The sequence below is a fragment of the Crocuta crocuta genome, unplaced genomic scaffold, assembly GCF_008692635.1.
Source record: "Crocuta crocuta isolate KB4526 unplaced genomic scaffold, BGI_CrCroc_1.0 scaffold113, whole genome shotgun sequence".
NCBI classification, from domain to species: Eukaryota; Metazoa; Chordata; class Mammalia; order Carnivora; family Hyaenidae; genus Crocuta; species Crocuta crocuta.
Window position 1 is genome coordinate 1312277 of NW_027530368.1, and position 18256 is coordinate 1330532.

The 18256-nt window shown below is 52.7% G+C and overlaps 4 protein-coding genes across 8 annotated transcripts; 3 read left to right on the plus strand and 1 right to left on the minus strand.

Moving 5' to 3' along the window:
- The first annotated feature begins 81 nt into the window (after positions 1-81).
- Positions 82-7247, plus strand: CCDC142 (coiled-coil domain containing 142). 4 transcript variants are annotated; one of them, XM_077766239.1, is made up of 9 exons: positions 82-1165; positions 1461-1547; positions 1625-1774; positions 1886-2016; positions 2089-2202; positions 5232-5346; positions 5556-5733; positions 5850-6049; positions 6206-7247. In XM_077766239.1, the coding sequence occupies exons 1-9, from the start codon at positions 91-93 to the stop codon at positions 6460-6462; spliced, it is 2307 nt and encodes a 768-aa protein (XP_077622365.1). In that variant the 5' UTR covers positions 82-90; the 3' UTR covers positions 6463-7247. The 4 variants fall into 4 exon arrangements, with proteins under 4 accessions (XP_077622365.1, XP_077622368.1, XP_077622366.1 ...); XM_077766242.1 differs by having other exon boundaries at positions 5857-6049; positions 6206-6411; XM_077766240.1 differs by lacking the exon at positions 1461-1547.
- A 141-nt stretch (positions 7248-7388) lies between these two features.
- On the plus strand, positions 7389-8805 carry MRPL53 (mitochondrial ribosomal protein L53). Its single transcript, XM_077766245.1, has 3 exons — positions 7389-7566; positions 7676-7788; positions 7898-8805. The coding sequence occupies exons 1-3, from the start codon at positions 7475-7477 to the stop codon at positions 8029-8031; spliced, it is 339 nt and encodes a 112-aa protein (XP_077622371.1). The 5' UTR covers positions 7389-7474; the 3' UTR covers positions 8032-8805.
- A 2689-nt stretch (positions 8806-11494) lies between these two features.
- MOGS (mannosyl-oligosaccharide glucosidase) lies at positions 11495-15245 on the plus strand. The gene is made up of 4 exons (XM_077766246.1): positions 11495-11980; positions 12172-12398; positions 12861-13057; positions 13295-15245. Exons 1-4 carry the CDS (start codon positions 11638-11640, stop codon positions 15036-15038), a joined length of 2511 nt encoding a protein of 836 aa, XP_077622372.1. The 5' UTR covers positions 11495-11637; the 3' UTR covers positions 15039-15245.
- A 174-nt stretch (positions 15246-15419) lies between these two features.
- Positions 15420-18246, minus strand: WBP1 (WW domain binding protein 1). 2 transcript variants are annotated; one of them, XM_077766248.1, is made up of 5 exons: positions 17622-18246; positions 17192-17293; positions 16557-16659; positions 16256-16432; positions 15420-16085 (listed from the first exon to the last, which is right to left on the minus strand). In XM_077766248.1, the coding sequence occupies exons 1-5, from the start codon at positions 17688-17690 to the stop codon at positions 15631-15633; spliced, it is 906 nt and encodes a 301-aa protein (XP_077622374.1). In that variant the 5' UTR covers positions 17691-18246; the 3' UTR covers positions 15420-15630. The 2 variants fall into 2 exon arrangements, with proteins under 2 accessions (XP_077622374.1, XP_077622376.1); XM_077766250.1 differs by lacking the exon at positions 17192-17293.
- Between the last annotated feature and the right edge of the window lie 10 nt (positions 18247-18256).

The window sequence follows — 18256 nt, forward strand, 5'->3', positions numbered from 1 at the left end:
TCCAGGGACTGGGTGGAGTCCCGGCGGCAGCGGGCGCTGGGCGGTGCGAGCAAGTGGGAATCGTTAGATTCGCTCCGGACTCGGCGTCCCATGGCCCAGGCGTCTCGCTCTGGTGGCCTTCTGCCTCCGCTCGCTACCGTGCCGCCGTTTGGGGCACAACCCGAAGGCTCTGTGGAGGAGCAGTGGGAGAGAAGGCAGGCGCGCGCTCTCCGCGGGGACTTTCGTGGCTGGCCGCGGCTGCCGGTTGCCGGGAGCGTTCCCTGCCTGGACCCACCGCCCGGCGGAGCTCGGGGAGCGCAGCCGTGGTGGGCTGCGCCGGCGCCTGCAGACGCTGGAGAGCACCAGGAGGCCGGGGCCGCTTACTGGTGGGGGGAGTCGGCAGCCGGCCGCCCCATCCCTCCCGCCCTGCAGCGTCTCCGGGCCGTGTTGCTGCGGCTGCATCGCGAGCGGGAGCAGCTCCTTCAAGCCCGGGACTGCGCCTGCAACCTACAGACGGCCGTGCGCCTCCTGAGGACCCTGCGTCCCGGCGCGCCGGCCCCTAGCTCCGGCACCTTGCCTCAGCTGTGCCGCGACCTGCTGCTGCACCCTTCGCGTGGGGCTGTCCTGCGAATCGGCCTACGCGAGACTCCCGAGCCGCTACTCCTGGCGCGCCCGGTTGGGCTGGCCGCTCAGCGCCTGGATGCTGCCATCGAGATGCAGCTTCGGGCTCTGGGTCGGGAGCCTGCCAGCCCGGGCCTGTCGTCCCAACTTGCTGACGTGCTCTTGGCACTCCCCGCCTACCACCAGCTGCTGGGAAAAGCCTTGAGCCAAATCCCGGGGGCAGCGCGCTCTTTCCCACCCCTCCGTGTCCTCCACCTCCTAACGGGGGAGCGGGGTTGCCTGATGGCTGGTCAGCTAGATGAGGCCCTCAGGGGGTCGGGCTTGCTGGACCACCTCCGAAGTCGGTGCCAGGAGGAGCGGGAGCTGCTGCCCAGGCTGCTGGGGCTGCTGGGAGGCGCGACTGATTCAGCCGGCAGTGGACCGGGGCTTGGAGGGGCTGGAGCCCTGTGGAGCCAGTACTGGACCCTACTGTGGGCAGCTTGTGCTCAGAGTCTGAACCTAAGTCTAGGACCCTGGAGGGACCGCAGGGCAGCTGCACAACAGCTGAGTCAGGCACTAGGTCAGGGTGAGTGATGGGCCTGGGTGGGCATTTAGAAGACAGGGGTCTCTTTCTTCTCCCTAGCCACCCCACTCCCCTGCCAACTAGACTGCAAAAGCAGGCCCTTTAGAATGAACACTCCCACCCCACCCCCTCCTCCCCACCAATCAGCCAAGAGCATCTGGGCTTTCAGGGTAAAATCTGCTTTCCACTCAAGTCTTGAGTCTCAGTGGAAGCCTCCCCTTTTCCCCATCACTGAATGGGCAGTGGTTCTGGAAAAGGGAGGCCTTCTTTTCAGGCTCCAAGTCATTTCTCCCACTAGCATCCCTGCCTCAGGAGTGTGAGAAGGAGCTGGCTTCTTTGTGTTGCAACCTATTTCATCAGTCTCTTATCTGGAACTGGGACCAAGGTGAGAAGGAAGGGGCATTGGGAGTGACACAGCCCCAGATTGCCCCTTCCTCATCAGACCATACCCCTCATCCGCAGGCTTCTGCCAGGCCTTGGGATCTGCTGGCCAAGATCAGAGCAGCCGTCCCTCATCCTCTCATACCTCTGAACTTTTGCAACAGCTCTTCCCTCCTCTCTTGGATGCCCTTGGGCAACCCAGGTCAGGTCTGCTCCTCTGTCAGCCTCCAGGTGAGACAAGGTGCTGGGGATGGAGGAGCAGAACAGTTGAAGATACCCCCTTTATTCCTTCACTCGGTTCTGAAGCCCGCCTCCTCAGATGCTCCATCCTCCTCTCCCCAGATCCTGCACCCCTTGCTCTAGGGCTCTGTACCCTGCAGACCACCTTGCTCTGGTTTTTGGGTAGAACTCAGCAGCATCTGGCAGCGTGGGCCCCAGATTCTTTCCTGCTCCTGATCCAGAAGGACTTACCTGTAAGTAGCTGGGGAGTGGGCAGGAGAGCAGCCTTGGCTGGGTTAAAATCTCACTTCCCGTTTCTGGCAAAGCCTCTACTGCACGAGGCAGCAGCTCTGTCTAGACTGGCCTCAGAAGAAAGCTTGTCCCTGGAGGTGGAGCAGCAGCTGGGCCTGGAGATCCAGAAGCTAGCCACACAGATCCAGGTGAGAAAAGCAGGGGCCCTGGCAGTGGCAGTTTAAGAGTCTGTTGTTCTGTGCCCAGCTTTGGGGGTTAGGATGATGGGGGTGGTAACTGCGGTAGAACATCCCAGGGACTTGGGAATCCCCATGGAGTCTCTGCTGGATTTATCTTTTCCTGCTCTGTTCATTTTTTGTTCTTCTTTCCTTACCTTGTTATTATGGAAAACTTCAAACATATACACAAATAGAAGTGTATAATGGATCTCCATATTCCTACCACTGAGGCTTTAACGGTTATCACCTCTTGGTCAATTCTGTTACCTCTGTATGTGAGGCTCTCATTTTGGGACATTAACAGCCACTAATGATTACTGCCTAGATCCATTTTTTCCTTAAAGGGTGCAAAGTAGTGATATTCCAAGTCTATCATTTCTTCTTCATTTATTCATTGAATTATTCCTATAAAGTGAAATTTGCCTTCGTTAATCACTTGGTTACTCTGAAGTATATTTTATAGAGAAAAAGCAAGATAAATGATTGAATCTTTCCTTTTAGTCACTAGCTTTGATATGATGTTCCTCGTTTCTAAATGTATAGCTTATATTTTTAAGAAATAATACATGTCCATAGTTTAAAAAGTGAAATAGAATAGTGGCACCTGGGTGGCTAAGTTGGTGGAGCATCTGACCCTTGACTTCGGATCAGGGCATGATCTCAAGAGTGTGGAGCCTGCTTGAGATTCTCTCACTCCCTTTGCCCCTCTCCCCACCTTGCGCTCACACTCTGTCTCTCTCAAAATTAAAAGAAATTTAAAAACTAAAGGTGAAATAGAATATTATTTTAGAATAATATAGCGCTTTAACTGCCCCCTACCTCACCTCTGATCCCTGTTCCACGGTGGTAACCTTTAACCACACTTGTCTATCTTCTAGTATTTTATTTTCTTCTAAACTTATGCATAAAATTATTATACTTCTATTTTAATTTTTCCCCACTTTTCCCAGTATCTGTTCCTACTATGGAAGATGTTTCTCTGTCTTTTTGTTTTCTCTTCCCGCCCAAGTTTCCCCTCTGCTCTAAATTACTCTGCCCTAAATAGGGGCGTGGCTACAGAGTTCAGGCTTTGTCCCTCTGCTCCTCTGCTCCTTTCCTCTCTGCGTTCCTTTTTTTTTTTTTTTTTTAATTCTTTTAAAAGTTTATTTTTGGGAGAGGGAGTGAGACAGAGCATGAGCAGGGGAGGGGCAGAAAGAGAGGGAGACACAGAATCCAAAGCAGGCTCCAGGCTCTAAGCTGTCAGCACAGAGCCCTTATACAGGGCTCAAACTCATAAGCTGTGAGATTATGACCTGAGCTGAAGTCGGATGCTTAACTGACTGAGCCACCCAGACACCCCTCTCTCTGCATTCCTGCTTACCACATGCCTTGAACCTGTGTACCGCTTCCCCAGGGGAAGGGCTGCTGGAGGTGGGGGTGGGCAGTCCATAGTTCCTTGGGGGAGTAGTGGGGAGATGGCCTGACCAAAGCAGAAGCTTCCTTTGTGTGTGTATATGTGTGTGTGCATGCGTGTGTGTGCACATGTGTGCATGCATGCATTCAGGCACACACACACTTTTGTCCAGAGGTGCATGAGAAGACATAAAAAAAGGAGTTCAGCTCTTGGTAGTTGTGAGAACAGGGACAGTGTGCTTACTGTGTGAACTAACCATTGTGCAAAGGACTCTGCATGCCTTGTCCCTGTGCCTGGTGATGGCACTGTTGGGTGTCTGCTCTGGGCATTCCACTGCGTATGGCACTGGGATGGAAAAGAAGAATCAGACATTGTGAGTTTTCTCCCCACCCAGACTCTACTGTCCCAGACAGAAAGACTATTTCATAGTGTGACCTTGTGTTTCCTCAGAGTGTTGAGTGCAGAAAGATTCCTAACAAATGTCAGTTGACAATAGGTTAGTTTCCTTGGTATGAATAAGGAAGAAGGGGTTTTGGTTTTCAGAAGAGAGCAAGAATTTGGATTTAGGATAGGCTTTTGTCAGGATATGTACTAGAAGCCACATGGGCTCTACTTCCCCCAAGTCTAGTCCCCAGGCCCCTTCCTCTCTTCAGCCTTACAAGCACCCAGTTACCTTTTCTTTATAGAGCCACATACCCTATTTCCCCTATTTCTTGGAGTTCCTCTCCTCCAAAATGGGCTGTAGAAACCACCTTTTTTTTTTTTTTTTTTTTAGTTTATTTTCTTTGAGAAAGACAGAGCAAGTGGGGGAGGGGCAGAGACAGAGAGAGAATCCCATGCTGTCAGCACGGAGCCTGACTGGAGGCTCGAACTCAAGAACAGTGAGATCGTGACCTGAGCTGAAACAAAGAGTCAGACATTTAACCGACTGAGCCACCCAGGCACCCCAAGACCCTTCTTTCTTGCTGCCCTCTCCCATTCCAAAAACATAACCTGTCAAGGTACAGAAATCAAACCAGCACATGGGCCGTTTTTGCTTTATGGGTTACACTACTCTGAAGAAATGGAAGTAGGGTATAAAAAATATTCAGTTTAAGGACATTCCAAAATGTCCTGAATCTCAGAAAGTTACAGTGCTTGCTCCTGATCTGCATATAGTTCCTGACTTCCTTTCATAGATGGTGGAATATCATACAGTTCCCCCTTTCTTTCTTCATGCCTCTGCCTGTCTGTAGATCACACAGACCCGTCTCTAACATTTGCTTTTAAACATTGGTAGTGGTGAGGGTATCTCCCCCTTTTTTCCTATTAATTTTCCTGTAGAGTAGAATTAACCTGGAGGATTTCCAGACTCTGAACCACGCTGAGAAGAGCAGGGTAACCCTATGGCAATTGTCTATCATCTTTCCTGGGTCCAGGCCTTTAGGAAACCCCAATAAAGTTAGGGCATCTCTCCTCATAATTGCCCAAGCCCATAGAATTATGCATACAATTCTGTTCTGGGCCTTTATGGAAGCCAGGTTAAACACCTCAGGTTTAGAAGAGCATCGTAATTTGGCAATCCCCCAACAGAGAACCCCCTTTTACTTTCTCCATATCTCCACAGCTCCTGCCTGAGGAGTCACTAAGGCTCTTTTTTCAAGAATGTCATAAACAAGCCACACAGGGCTTTGAACTCTACATGCCACGGGGCCGGTACTGGAGGCATCGTCTCTCTCCTGGTAACTCCTCTTCCCAGCATCCCCTTCCAGAGTTCCCAGGGGGTAATAGTGGCCTGACTCCTCCAGATCCTGGCTCCACTTCTCTGTCTCCATCCTTGTCCTCGCCTTCTGTGTCCCACAAATCCTACCATCTTCCCCTGAACATTCCCTTAAGAGCTCAACAGATCTACATAGTCTCATATCCTGTACTTTCTCTTCTTCCACTCCAGAACTGCCCAGCATTCCCAGTGAGTATGCTAAGTTGGTGGTTCACACTGTACTGGAGCCTGTGCTGCAAGGATTGCAGGGATTGCCGCCCCAAGCCCAGGACCCTGTCCTTGGTCAGGCACTGACAGCCATCCTGGGTGCCTGGCTTGACCACATCCTCATGCACAAGATCCGGTTCAGGTGGGGAGAAAAGGAGGCAGTGGCAGAGGGCTGGATGGAACTGGAAAAAGGGAGGGGGTATAGGTGGGGCAGAGCAGTTAGAGAGGCAGGTGGCCACATTGTACTTTGGCCTTCAGCCTGCAGGGGGCGCTGCAGCTCAGACAAGACTTTGGAGTGGTTCGGGAGTTGCTGGAGGAGGAGCAGTGGGGCTTGTCCCCGGAACTTCGTCAGACTCTGCTCACACTCAACATCTTCCAGAAACTGGATGGGGCCCTGCTGTGTCTATTCCAGCAGCCTCTGCCCAAGCCTGAAGTCCACAGGAGGCCTCTCTGTTGCTGTGAGTCTCTCTTAACCAACTCCAGGCTCTCTTTGACCTGGCCTTGCCACTTTATGTGCCCCATCCCCCATCCTCATCACTGACCTCATATAGTTGTCAAGGGTAGTCATACGTCTCCTCCTCCCCACTGCCTGTCTTCCATTCCTGCCTTACTAGGTACATGCAGTGAGGTCCAGACCATGGAATTGCCCAGCAGCAGCCTCAACAGCCTGGAGAGCTTGGAGCCCCCTATTCGGCCTGGAGCACCCCCAGCCCAGACAGCTCAGCTGCTAAGCACACTATGGGGAGGGGGACCTAGCCCGGAGGCTTACCTGGTGGGAAATCAGCAGGCCTGGCTTGCCCTGAGGCAGCACCAGCGTCCCCGTTGGCACTTGCCTTTTCTTTCCTGCCTGGGGACCAGTCCTGAATCCTGAGAAGCCTGGGACCAGGAGCCACAAAGTCAGAGGTCCCCATCTCTGGCTGGGAAAGCCCAGGTATTTCTGTGTATATTAAAGAAGCCTACAGTTGGGAGCTTGGAAGAAAGGATACCTGAGAAACACAAGCTCCAGAGAGCCTGGACTTAAAAGCTAAGAATCCAAGACACTCCAATGCCTGGAATCCAGAGTAAAGGGCCAAACACCACAGCCTGGAACCTGGAGGTTAGCATCCTTGGGAGGCTTGGGCCTAGTTCCCCAACGGTGAAGACATCTCAGGGCTAGGCCCTAGAAAAAGGGCTATGGAGCTGGATCCCTGGGGAAAGGGAAAGGGAAAAAATGATAGAAAGCAGAGAGCCTAGATGCTACTTCCTCTTAAGTCCCAGGAGCCACGCTAAACACACAGTTCATCAGGAACCACAGAGGTGGAATAGGCATTTCTACATTTGGATCAGTCCCAAGAGGTGTATTACCCTATGCTCCCTGTCTCGTTACTGTTTGAAGTCACTTAAGAATATTAGGCTAAAGGACCTTCACGTTTAAACTTTGGTTACTCAGAGTTCAACGTGTTTGATCTTCAGTTACCTGAGTAGGGTTTACCCCCCTGGTAGCTGTATAATCCCTGCCATGGCAGTATCCTCACCGAAGGGGCCAGCGCTTGAGATGGCACAGCAACGTAAGGAAAGGGAAAGGCCACAGAAGATGGACGTATTATCAGAGCCAAGTGCAAGGCTTTTGCGCTATTTATTTATTGTCTTCACCGTAGTACAAGAGGACTATTAATGATAGGTATTTACTGAACGCTTACTTTGGGGACCTCCAGACCCTGGGTCGAAACCACCTCCCTACCCGGGGGCCTTCTTCCTCCACTCGGGGTGGGGAGCCCAGGGAACGCTAGCTCAGGAACTGTAGAATCGGAGTACCGCACCCTCAAGAGGCCGGGAGCAGGGAGGGGAGCGCAGCGGTAACGGACACTTCCGCCCGCACGAGGCCTTCCGGTGCGAAGGTCACCATGGCGGCCTCCTTGGCTCGGCTCGGGCTCCGGTCTGTGAAGCAGGTTCGGGTTCAATTCTGCCCCTTCGAGAAGAATGTAGAGTCGACGAGGTACGAGGCAGAAGGAAATGGGGACGGGAAGGGGCGCGCCTTCCTCGCGCTGGGGGTCTAGGGGGTCTAGCCCTCTCGGCCGGGCGTTCAAGCTGTTTTCCGACCGCAGGACCTTCCTCCAGGCGGTGAGCAGCGAGAAGGTCCGTTCCACCAACCTCAACTGCTCGGTGATTGTGGACGTGAGGCACGACGGCTCCGAGCCCTGCGTGGACGTGCTGTTCGGTGGGCTGGGGTGGGGAGGCGGGCGGAAGGGGCTCCAGGCAGCCCGCGCGCCCTCAGTCCGGGCCCCCCCGCCGTCGCCGTGTCTGACTCTTTTTTTTTCCTTCCCCAGGAGACGGGCATCGCCTGATTATGCGCGGCACCCACCTCACCGCCCAGGAAATGCTCACAACCTTTGCCTCCCACATCCAGACTAGGGCTGCGGCGAGCAGCGGGGAGAAGCCAGGCGCTGGTACCGGGCGCTGACAGTGCAGAAGAGATCAACAAGCCGATTTTAGCTTGGGATTGCTAGGACGCTTACCTAAGAGTTTGAGAGACTTCATCACTCGAATCACAGTCTGGAGGGCCACGGAGCGCCGGAAAGAAAAAAAGAGCGAGCCCTGGGACTACTGATCCAACCAGCGTTTCTGAAAAGAGACACGATGAGAGAGGGGTCTGCACAAACTTGAATTGATTTCATTTTCTTACCATCACTCCCTGCTTAACCCTTTTGAATTTGGCTTTTCCCACCACTCACTCAAGGTGCCTCTTGCTCTTATTAGCCAAATCCAGTGCTGTTTTTCTCGGTCCTCATATTTCCATCTCAGTAGGATCTGCCGCTTTTAATTTGCTCCCTTGTGGAAGTTCCCTTCCTCGTGGGTCTTTTTTTCTTTTAACCATAAAACTGTGCTTCTCTCATCCTTCATTTTTGTGTCTATTTCTGAGCATTTCATCCTGTCATAACTTGAACTCTGGGGTTAAATCCTACATTTCTGTTTGGCTCTAATCTCAACTACTGTGCTATTGTCAGGTTCCTTACTAGCAGTTTCCTCCAAACCCCACAACACTCCTTTGTCCAAAATAGCATTGATAATCTTACATACACATATACTTGCCTCTTCCCCTGACTTCCCCATTCCTTCATCTGCTTCATCTCCTCAGCAACCTGGGCTGGAAACCACAGCATTGCCTCTGCTTCTGCCCTCTCTCTTTCCCTGCATATCTAGTCAATAAATTCAGAATATTCTTTTTTAAACAAAAGCTTCTGAAATGTTTTCTCCGTTCCCATTCACTTTCCTGTATCATTGTATTATCCCACCCAATCTCCATTTTTTCTGACCATTTTGCTGCTGCTTAATTTTGTCTTTCAAAGCTGGTCGCTGTTTTTATGTCTTCCTGCTACTTGTTTCACACTGTGCCTGATGTGTTTTTCATACTGGGTTACCAACTCGTTAGTATGGATCGTGAAATCAATTTAGAGGGTTAAATCAGCATTTCAGAAACAAAGTAAAATAGAATAAAAAATATCAGAGTGCATGGCACAGAAAGGGAAGCACTCTTTTAAGAAATTTAAGCTTTCAGCATAATCATGAATGTATACATATAAAACATGAAGTATGTTGATGTGTGCATATCTGCAGGTACTTGGTTGCAGAATAGAACTGTTTCTTACCACGGGTTGTAGGAAAAAATGGTTGATGGTACTGGTTTAGAGAACTTGAGAATGCTTAGACAATCAAGGATCTCTAGACACTGGCTGCCGTGTACTTTGCCAAATACTTTGCTATAGCATTACTACACTGCTTCTCTGCTTAAAAGGGTACTATCTTCAAGAGCTGTTATTCCCCTCCCCCCTTAAAAAAGAAACTACTGAAAAACAAACCAGAAACCTACCGGGAGGCAGTATGGGGTAGTAAAGAGCCAGGATTCCTGGGGTTGAAATCTTAGCTTTGCCCTTAAGTAGTTCTGTGATTGTGGAAAAATTAGTCTCTCAGTGCCTGTTTCCTCATTTGTAAAATTGGGGTAATGGTACATATATTCTAGGACTGTTGAGAAGATTAAATGAGTTGCTATTTTTAAGTGCCTAGAACATTACCAGGAGTGTGAGTGTTACCTAAGAGGCCTTATGCTATAGCCAAAAGTATACTGAGAGCCTAGATTTGAGTTCCCCCAACTTGACGGCTAGCTGGCTTTTCTCTCTGGCTAGACTTTACTGCTCTCCTCATCTGTAAAAATGGGGGTGTTTCAGATATTGCTGTAAACATAGATTGAATGCTGGCACTGTGAACCTGAGGTTGGGGCTGTTTTCTCTGTGTCCCCAGCACTTTGCATAGTGCCTGATACACAGTGTGCAATTAACATTTGTCACATTTACAAATATTTACCATCTACCTTGTGCCTGTAACTGTGATTAATACTGGGATACAAAGATGAATAATGAAATCCAGGTATGTAATAAGTGCTACAATAGACATGTGAATTAGATGTAATGGTAGCAAAGAAGATAAAGACAGGAGTGACCATTGGGTTTGGTCAGAAGGTGATTTTTGTAAGAGTAAAAAGTCTACCAGTGGAGGGTAGGGTCAGATATCAGATTATAGCAAAAGAGAAAATAGATATAGCATAAAGTATTAGCTTTATACAATGAATTTGGATGGGAGGTGTGATACTAGTTAAAGTGGCATAATGATGTTGAGTAAGGTTTTTTAAAGGATGATAGGGACTTGTACTTTATGAAAATACCTTTTTAAAAAATGTTTTAATGTTTATTTTTGAGAGAGAGAGAATGAGCAGGGGAGGAACAGAGAGAGAGACATAGAGGAGACCTAGGATTGGAAGGAGACTCCCAAGCTCTGAGCTGTCAGCATAGAGCATGACGCGCGGCTCTAAGCCAGGAACCCTGAGATATGACCTGAGCTGATGTCAGGAGCTTAACCAACTGAGCTACCCAGGTGCCCCTATTGAAAACACCTTTTAAGCTGAGCTGTTGGTGAGACACAAGTTAACTGTGAATCTAAGTTGCTTTTCTGAGCCACCAATTGTAATGTTAACTCTTCTAGGCCACCTAGAAATGTTGCCTCCTTCCTACAGCCTTTCCTGACCTGAATATAAGCTATCCTTCCCCTAAGACCCTTCACTTCCTGGTTTGTAGAAAACGAGGGGAAATGCATTCTTGAAGTGCATACACCACCATTTTGGTCCTTTTAGAGTTCATCTAGATAAGGAATCCTGGACTGAGTGGATATCTGGATATATTTGTCTAAAGTTACAGGTTGCTTAAAGACTGCTGGAACAGATTTCAGGCTTCCTTTTGGGTCCACTCTGGCACACTCCATTTAAATTGGAAAGAAGGCATGGGCAAAATGATACAGTCTTTATGTATTTATTTTTTTTAACATTTATTCATTTTTGAGAGATGGAGAGAGACAGAGCATGAGTAGGGGAGGCGCAGAGAGAGAGAGAGAGGGAGACACTGAATCTAAAGCAGGCTCCAGGCTCTGAAAGATCAGCACAGAGCCCGATGGGGGTTCTAACCCACGAATCAGGAGATCATCACCTAAGCCAAAGTTGGATACTTAACCGACTGTGCCACCCAGGCGCCCCGATCCAGTCTATTATAGATACAGTTCGGCTCCAAGCTAGCCATTTCCTGGCTCTGTGGCCGAGGCCAATTTACTTGAATTTTCTAGGCCAGTTTTCAGCCACCTGACTGGGGCGGCTAAATGTCAAACACTCGGGAAGGCGTCCCAGGTTCTTAATAATCATTTGGAAAGCAAAACCAAAAAAGCCAACGTGAGATTACTTGTATCTACTAGCCCGTGAAATCCAAGCGCCAAAGAAACGTTAACCCAGGATATAGCTAGCCCTAAACAACTGCCGGTGACAGCGGTTCCGGACTTTGAGACTTAATCTGACGTGGCGGGGCGGGACTTCCGGCGGGAGGCGGAAGCGGAGCGGGAGGCGCGGACCTGCAGGGGCCGGTGACAGATCTGTGGTCTCCCGGGCGCGGCGCGCAAGCCGGGGAGGCAAGGCAGGACTCGGGTTCCGTTGCCACCTGCCCGAGCACTCCGCGACGCCGACCTCAGTGCCAGGATGGCTCGGGGAGAGCGGCGGCGCCGTGGAGCCCCGGCAGAAGGAGCGCGGATAGCTGAAAGGGTGGCTCGGGGCGGCCCTGCACGACGGGGCGGCGGAGCCCGTGGCTCTGTCTGGAGAGCGGCTCTGGGCGTCGTGGTCCTGTCTCTGGCCCTGGGCCTGTCAGGATGCTGGCTGCTGGCGTGGCACCGTGTGCGGCGGGCGGTCACACTGCACTCCGCGCCCCCGGCACTGCCTCCCGACTCTTCCAGCCCCGCCGTGGCCCCGGACCTCTTCTGGGGCACCTACCGCCCTCACGTCTACTTCGGCATGAAGACTCGCAGCCCGAAACCCCTCCTCACCGGTAACTGGGCCTCGGAGCGGGCGGGCATGCAGGCGGACTCTTAATCCGGGCGCCCCAGCTTCACGCCAGAGCAAGAGTGGGGAGGGGTGGTTCAGAAGAGTTATGAGGAGGGATTATCGTGAAGTTCTCGAAAACCCAGAGGGACAGGTCCCCTGATCTCTCTTTGACTTACGTGGCCATTCTACCCCCAGGACTGATGTGGGCGCAGCAAGGCGCCACCCCAGGGACCCCTAAGCTCAGGCACACGTGTGAGCAGGGGGACGGCGTGGGTCCCTATGGCTGGGAGTTCCACGACGGTCTCTCCTTCGGGCGGCAGCACATCCAGGATGGGGCCCTAAGACTCACGACTGAGTTCGTCAAGAGGCCTGGGGGTCAGCACGGAGGGGACTGGAGCTGGAGAGTGACTGTAGAGCCTCAGGTCAGGGCCTCAGGACACCCTTCCCCCAGCCCATACTCCCTCCACCCTTTCTTTGCTGCCAGCAAACTCAGTATGTTGTGAAGGTTGATAGCAGGGGCTCTGAATCTGGCTGCCTGCCTTAAACACTTGCCTGTATGACCATCTCTATTTACTCCATAAGCCATGGTTTCCGTGTCTGCAAAATGGAGATACAAATGGCACTTTACTCAGAGGATTGTAGGAATAAAAGAAAATGATGTGTAGAGTTCTTAGTACACGACACAAAAACACTCTGTTTCCCAGAGAACTCTGTGCAAATCTCTATACCTCATCTCACTGGGTCACTGACCCTCGTTGACCCTCAACACTGCGGATGTATGTTTACCATGTTGCTCCTGCATGGGGTTCCTTTGAGTAAGGCTGGATTTTCAGGAGAGAATACTAATCTAATTCTGTGTTTTTCTGTCCTCCTTGGTCACCCAGGCCTCAGGTACCTCTGCCCTGCCTTTGGTGTCCCTGTTCTTCTATGTGGTGACAGATGGCAATGAAGTCCTAGTGCCAGAGGTTGGGGCCAAAGGGCAGTTGAAGTTCATCAGTGGGCACTCCAGTGAACTTGGTGACTTCCGCTTTACACTTATGCCACCAACCCATCCAGGGGATACTGCCCCCAAGTATAGCAGGTAACAGGGGAGAGAGTGTGGGGCGATGGTAGGGGTGGTATGGATGCTGAATTAGCCTGATTTCTATCTCCCCGACTCTACCCTCTTTCCACCAGTTCTTTTGCTTCTCACCAGGCTCCAATTCCCCTGCATTGCCAAGACCCTGCCATCTTGACTCGTGATCACCTCTTATTTCTCTTTACAATCCCCATCTTTTTCTCCTGAGTAATATTTCCTATTTATCTTCTTCCCTTCAAGCTACAATGTCTTCTGGTCCTCCAACCCAGGACTTCCCTTGCTAACAGAGATGGTGAAGAGTCGTCTAAGTAGCTGGTTTCAGCATCGGCCCCCAGGGGCTTCCCCTGAACGCTACCTCGGCTTGCCAGGATCTCTGAAGTGGGAGGACAGAGGCCCAAGTGGGCAAGGACAGGGACAGGGGCAATTCTTGATACAACAGGTGACACTGAAAGTCCCCTTTTCTGTGGAGTTGGTGTTTGAATCGGGCAGTGCCCGGGCAGGAGGAAGCCAAGCCCTGGCACGGCTGGCAGGCAGCCTGCTGACCCAAGCCCTGGAGAGCCATGCTGAAGCCTTTAGAGAGCGCTTTGAGAAGACCTTTCAGCTGAAGAAGAAGGGCCTGAGCCCTGAGGAGCAGGCTTTGGGTCAGGCTGCCCTCAGTGGCCTCCTTGGTGGGATTGGCTACTTCTATGGACAGGGTCTGGTGTTGGCAGACATGGGGGTTGAGGGATCTGAGCAGAAGGTGGACCCAGCCCTCTTTCCACCTGTCCCTCTTTTCACAGCAGTGCCCTCCCGGTCATTCTTCCCACGAGGTTTCCTCTGGGACGAGGGCTTTCACCAGCTGCTGGTACAGCGGTGGGATCCCCGCCTTACCCGGGAGGCCCTAGGCCACTGGCTGGGGCTGCTCAATGCTGATGGCTGGATTGGAAGGGAGCAGGTACTGGGAGATGAGGCCCGAGCCCGGGTGCCCCCAGAATTCCTGGTGCAACGGGCAGCCCATGCCAACCCCCCAACCCTGCTTTTGCCTGTAGCCCACATGCTAGAGGGTGGCGACCCTGCTGACTTTGCCTTCCTCCGCAGGGCCTTCCCCCGTCTGCATGCCTGGTTCTCCTGGCTCTATAAGAGCCAGGCAGGGCCAGTGCCACTATCTTACCGCTGGCGGGGCCGGGATCCCGCCTTGCCAACCCTGTTGAACCCTAAGACATTGCCTTCAGGGCTGGATGACTATCCCCGAGCTTCACACCCTTCAGCCAGTGAGCGGCACCTTGACCTGCGGTGCTGGGTGGCACTGGGTGCCCGTGTGCTGGCGCGGCTGGCAGAACAGCTGGGAGAGACTGAGGCAGTTGCGGAGCTGGGTCCACTGGCTGCCTCACTGGAGGCAGAGGAGAGCCTGGATGAGCTGCACTGGGCCCCAGAGCTAGGAGTCTTTGCAGACTTTGGGAACCACACAAAAGCAGTGCAGCTGAAGCCTCGGCCCCCCCAGGGGCTGGTGCGGGTAGTGGGCCGGCCCCACCCTCGGTTACAGTATGTGGATGCCCTGGGCTATGTCAGTCTTTTTCCCATGCTGCTGCGGCTGCTGGACCCCAACTCATCCCGCCTCGGGCCCCTGCTAGATGTTCTAGCTGACAGCCGCCATCTCTGGAGCCCCTTTGGTTTGCGCTCCCTCACAGCCTCCAGCCCCTTTTATGGCCAGCGCAATTCAGAGCATGATCCTCCCTACTGGCGGGGTGCTGTGTGGCTCAATGTTAACTACCTAGCCTTAGGGGCTCTCTACCACTATGGTCATCTAGAGGGTCTTCATCAGGCCCGGGCTGCCAAGCTCTACAGTGAGCTCCGTGCCAATGTGGTAGGCAATGTGTGGCGGCAGTACCAGGCCACAGGTTTCCTTTGGGAGCAGTACAGTGACCGGGATGGGCGGGGTATGGGCTGCCGCCCTTTCCAAGGCTGGACCAGCCTTGTCCTACTGGCCATGGCTGAAGACTACTGAACGGAGAGGATGAGGGGGAGCCAGGCCCCCACTCTGGACTAGAGACCAGGTCCCTAGCTTCTGCCCCCAGCCCTCAGATGCTAGTGCTTCAAACTTTTCCTCAGCTCATCTCAGGTGTCTCCTTCTTGTCATCCCACATAGCCCTGGGGTGAATGTGAATTCAGAGTCTATTTTTCTAAATAAATTGGAAAACCATGCCAGACTCTATTGCTTTTGCCAGTTTTGCCTCACCAAGAAGTCTTAGCTCAGTCCAGACCTTAGAGCTGCCTGCTTTTCTTCAGAGAAGTTGGGAAAAGTGGTCATTTCTTATCCCCTTAAATCCAGTCAGGTCAAGTGCGATGCAGCAATTTCAGCACTAGTCCACCCAAATTCACAAGCAGCTGGTTCACATCTCTTTAATGAGATCAAAGGCTCCTGTGTATGTTTTAGGGGGGTAGAGCTAGCACAGTCCCCCAAATGCTGCCACTCTCCTCAGGACTCCACCCCTTTTAGGCAGATTAGAGGAGGCAGGGGGAGGCCAAGGAGAACTCAAGGAGTTGGGCCCAGGGCTGTTTCTGGTGGGCAAGTAATCCACCCACCCTCCCAAAACTGATTATGGGACGTCCCCTTCACTGGAAGCGAGCCCCACAGGAGAGACCTGGGGCACAGGATCAAGGGGCAGCATACAAGGGTCCTCCAAATCTGGTGGGGTGGCACTAGCCCTAGCCTCCTTGACTGGCTCGCCCTCACTGGAGTCAGGACAAGGGCAGAGCTCAATACCTGAGTCACCAGTCAGGCGGCGATAACGGCAGGAAGGGGGAGTGGGGGCAGGGCTCGCCCCTGCCCCAGGCTCATCGTCTTGATGAGGGGGGCCACTCTGGTGGGAGGAAACACCTTCCACATTTGTTCCCTCGCAGTGGGCAGGACAGCTAGAAGCAGAGGAGCAGCAGGTACGTTCACTGGAAGCAGTCAAGGGGCAGCCTGAGGCTGCAGTGTAAGGAGGCGGCGGTGTGCCAGGGCGGTGAACCACATCCTCATAGGCTGGGGGTTTGAAGGCGCTGAGAAGGCCTGCAGGAAAGAATGGCATGGTTGGTGGGGCAACCAGCAGTGGGGTAGTAGTATTTTTGCTATTAGGAAAAGTGTGCTTTGAAATGTCTATACAGGGAATGTGGGGATGATTTGGGGTTCTGGGTTGGGAGGGGCCACCAGTAGTGAGTCCAGAGCCTCAAGTCACTCACGAAGGTCAAGTAGTGAACCGGAAGGGACAGGGCCAGCCCCATGGCATGCCCCATGGTAGGCCAACAAGTTGATCTCACGCTGCCGCTGCTGTTGCTGCAGCCGGAGTTTAGCTCGTCGATGACGGAAGGCGCAACAGCAGCTAAAGAGGATGAGGACAGTCCAGAGCAGCCAGAACCCTGCAAGGGGTGAGGGTGGGTCTTAGATACCTCCCACGCAGAGAAAGGTCCATGAAGACTGGAATTTTGAGGCCCAAGGGCAGGTGGGCAGAAGGACCCGAGAATAGCCCCCTTGGAGACTCACACCAGAGCTCATAGTAGTAGGTGCAGCAGCCTGTCTCCCCGCAGCAGTGACCACTCTCACAGAGGTAGGGCTGGTTGTTCACTCCTGGGCACAGCTCTCGAAGCTGGGAGCAAGGAGGTACTTAGAACCAAGGGAGATTCCAGCCCCAGGCAGTGTCCACCCCCACCCCGCTGCATGCACGGACACAGTCCCACCCTGTGAACCAAGCTGAGCTCAGAGAGACCTGTGGGGAGGGGAAGAGTGATGGAGAGAGGAGTGTTCAAATGTCAGAAGGGCTGTCGACATGAAGGGATTTGGAACAGCAAGAATCTGTCTAGAGAACTAAATGTACAGTGTGGACATACAAAGAGGCAGATTTCAGTTCTGCGTATAGAAGACTTCTCTCACACTCAGGCTGGCTCCCCAGGGTCTTTTCTGTTAACAGAGTATCTGGGCAGCAGCCAGAGGGCAGTCTGAGCCATCTCAAAGTCTCAGACAATGGGTAAGGGGTTTAAGGTAATTTCCAATGTTAAGATGCTTTCATTATCCTCCCCTGGCCTGCCTCCCCACCCCCAAGCTGGATCTCTCCACCCTTGGGTTTCAGGCTTCCTAGGGTAGAGGAAGGGCCATATGAGACCCAGAGCAGTGCTCCCAACCAGATGGGATTGCTGTGGATGATAAAGGATGGCATCCAAGGCGCGAGTCTGGGTTCCAGCTCTTCTCCAAATTGCTCCCTCAAGAGAAGACGCTGCCGGACTCTGTTGTGACAACAGGCACACAGAAAAACATCACAAATAACTGTTGCAAGACAGAGGGAGCTTCCCTGAGCCTCACTATGCCTTTGGTCACTGGAGAGCCACTGCAAGCTTCCACTGCAGCCGTGGGATGGGGTCTAAGAAGCTGCAGGCAAAGTCAACTGCATCTACGTTACAAAGTTTAGACAAAGAGTAGAAGGGACATATTTAGGAACTTCACAGTACCTTTGGCTACGTGAGTTCCTCCCCAACCCCGCAAAAGGAAGGGACAAGGAAAGGGGAAAGAGAAATAAATGGCTGTCGTGATAGGCTTTTGGAGCAGTTGGGATACCTGCTGTTGCCGCACCCGAAGTGCCCCCCAGGCCTCCTCGCTGCCGTTCCTGCTGCTGGCCTGAGCCATGCCTCCACCTACAGCCCCCTGTAGACCACAGCCTCCTCTATCGCCAGGCGCCCCGCCCCTGCCACCTCTGCCATGGTCCCTGCCCGGCCCATCTTCGCTGCCGCCACCATCACTCCGCGGCCGGAGCTTCCATCCGGAGAGAGCGCTGCCAACTAGGACCCAGATTGCTCGGTCCTACCAATCAGCAACGCCCGCCGGCGGACAGGCCAATAAGAACGGACCAGAGGTTTCTCCCAGTGACCAATGTACAGCGGCGCCTCCGCCACTCTCCCAGACGACAAGAGCTTACACAGACAAAGAGTGGGGTAAGGTTCGACCCATGGCCCTGACTGACAGCGACAATAGCCAATATGGACAACAGAACGGGCTCCGCGCTATCAACCAATGAACGGCCGTCCAGAGAAGCAAAGTTCCTGCTGATTGGCTTGAGCGCTATTTTCGGGATGACGCCAAAGCCTCAACCAAGCCAGGTAATTCCGATAGAAAGGGCGGGGGGAGAGGACCAAAAGTCCGCCCAAGTTTAGGGGCAGAGCGGTCAGCCTTCTTTTGGCCCAGTGGTCGTTTCC

What these genes read in the sequence shown, in the direction of transcription:
- CCDC142 (XM_077766238.1), top strand. Translation starts at nt 91, where the DNA reads ATGGCCCAGGCGTCTCGCTCTGGTGGCCTTCTGCCTCCGCTCGCTACC. An exon ending in TATCTGGAACTGGGACCAAG is followed by an intron (nt 1,548 to 1,624) that starts GTGAGAAGGAAG and finishes CCTCATCCGCAG; the next exon opens with GCTTCTGCCAGGCCTTGGGA. An exon ending in ATGCACAAGATCCGGTTCAG is followed by an intron (nt 5,734 to 5,849) that starts GTGGGGAGAAAA and finishes TTTGGCCTTCAG; the next exon opens with CCTGCAGGGGGCGCTGCAGC.
- MRPL53 (XM_077766245.1), top strand. Translation starts at nt 7,475, where the DNA reads ATGGCGGCCTCCTTGGCTCGGCTCGGGCTCCGGTCTGTGAAGCAGGTT. An exon ending in AAGAATGTAGAGTCGACGAG is followed by an intron (nt 7,567 to 7,675) that starts GTACGAGGCAGA and finishes TTCCGACCGCAG; the next exon opens with GACCTTCCTCCAGGCGGTGA. An exon ending in CTGCGTGGACGTGCTGTTCG is followed by an intron (nt 7,789 to 7,897) that starts GTGGGCTGGGGT and finishes TTCCTTCCCCAG; the next exon opens with GAGACGGGCATCGCCTGATT.
- MOGS (XM_077766246.1), top strand. Translation starts at nt 11,638, where the DNA reads ATGGCTCGGGGAGAGCGGCGGCGCCGTGGAGCCCCGGCAGAAGGAGCG. An exon ending in GAGTGACTGTAGAGCCTCAG is followed by an intron (nt 12,399 to 12,860) that starts GTCAGGGCCTCA and finishes TTGGTCACCCAG; the next exon opens with GCCTCAGGTACCTCTGCCCT. An exon ending in ACTGCCCCCAAGTATAGCAG is followed by an intron (nt 13,058 to 13,294) that starts GTAACAGGGGAG and finishes CTTCCCTTCAAG; the next exon opens with CTACAATGTCTTCTGGTCCT.
- WBP1 (XM_077766248.1), bottom strand. Translation starts at nt 17,690, where the DNA reads ATGGCTCAGGCCAGCAGCAGGAACGGCAGCGAGGAGGCCTGGGGGGCA. An exon ending in ATCCACAGCAATCCCATCTG is followed by an intron (nt 16,660 to 17,191) that starts GTTGGGAGCACT and finishes CCTTGCTCCCAG; the next exon opens with CTTCGAGAGCTGTGCCCAGG. An exon ending in CGGTTCACTACTTGACCTTC is followed by an intron (nt 16,086 to 16,255) that starts GTGAGTGACTTG and finishes TCTTTCCTGCAG; the next exon opens with GCCTTCTCAGCGCCTTCAAA.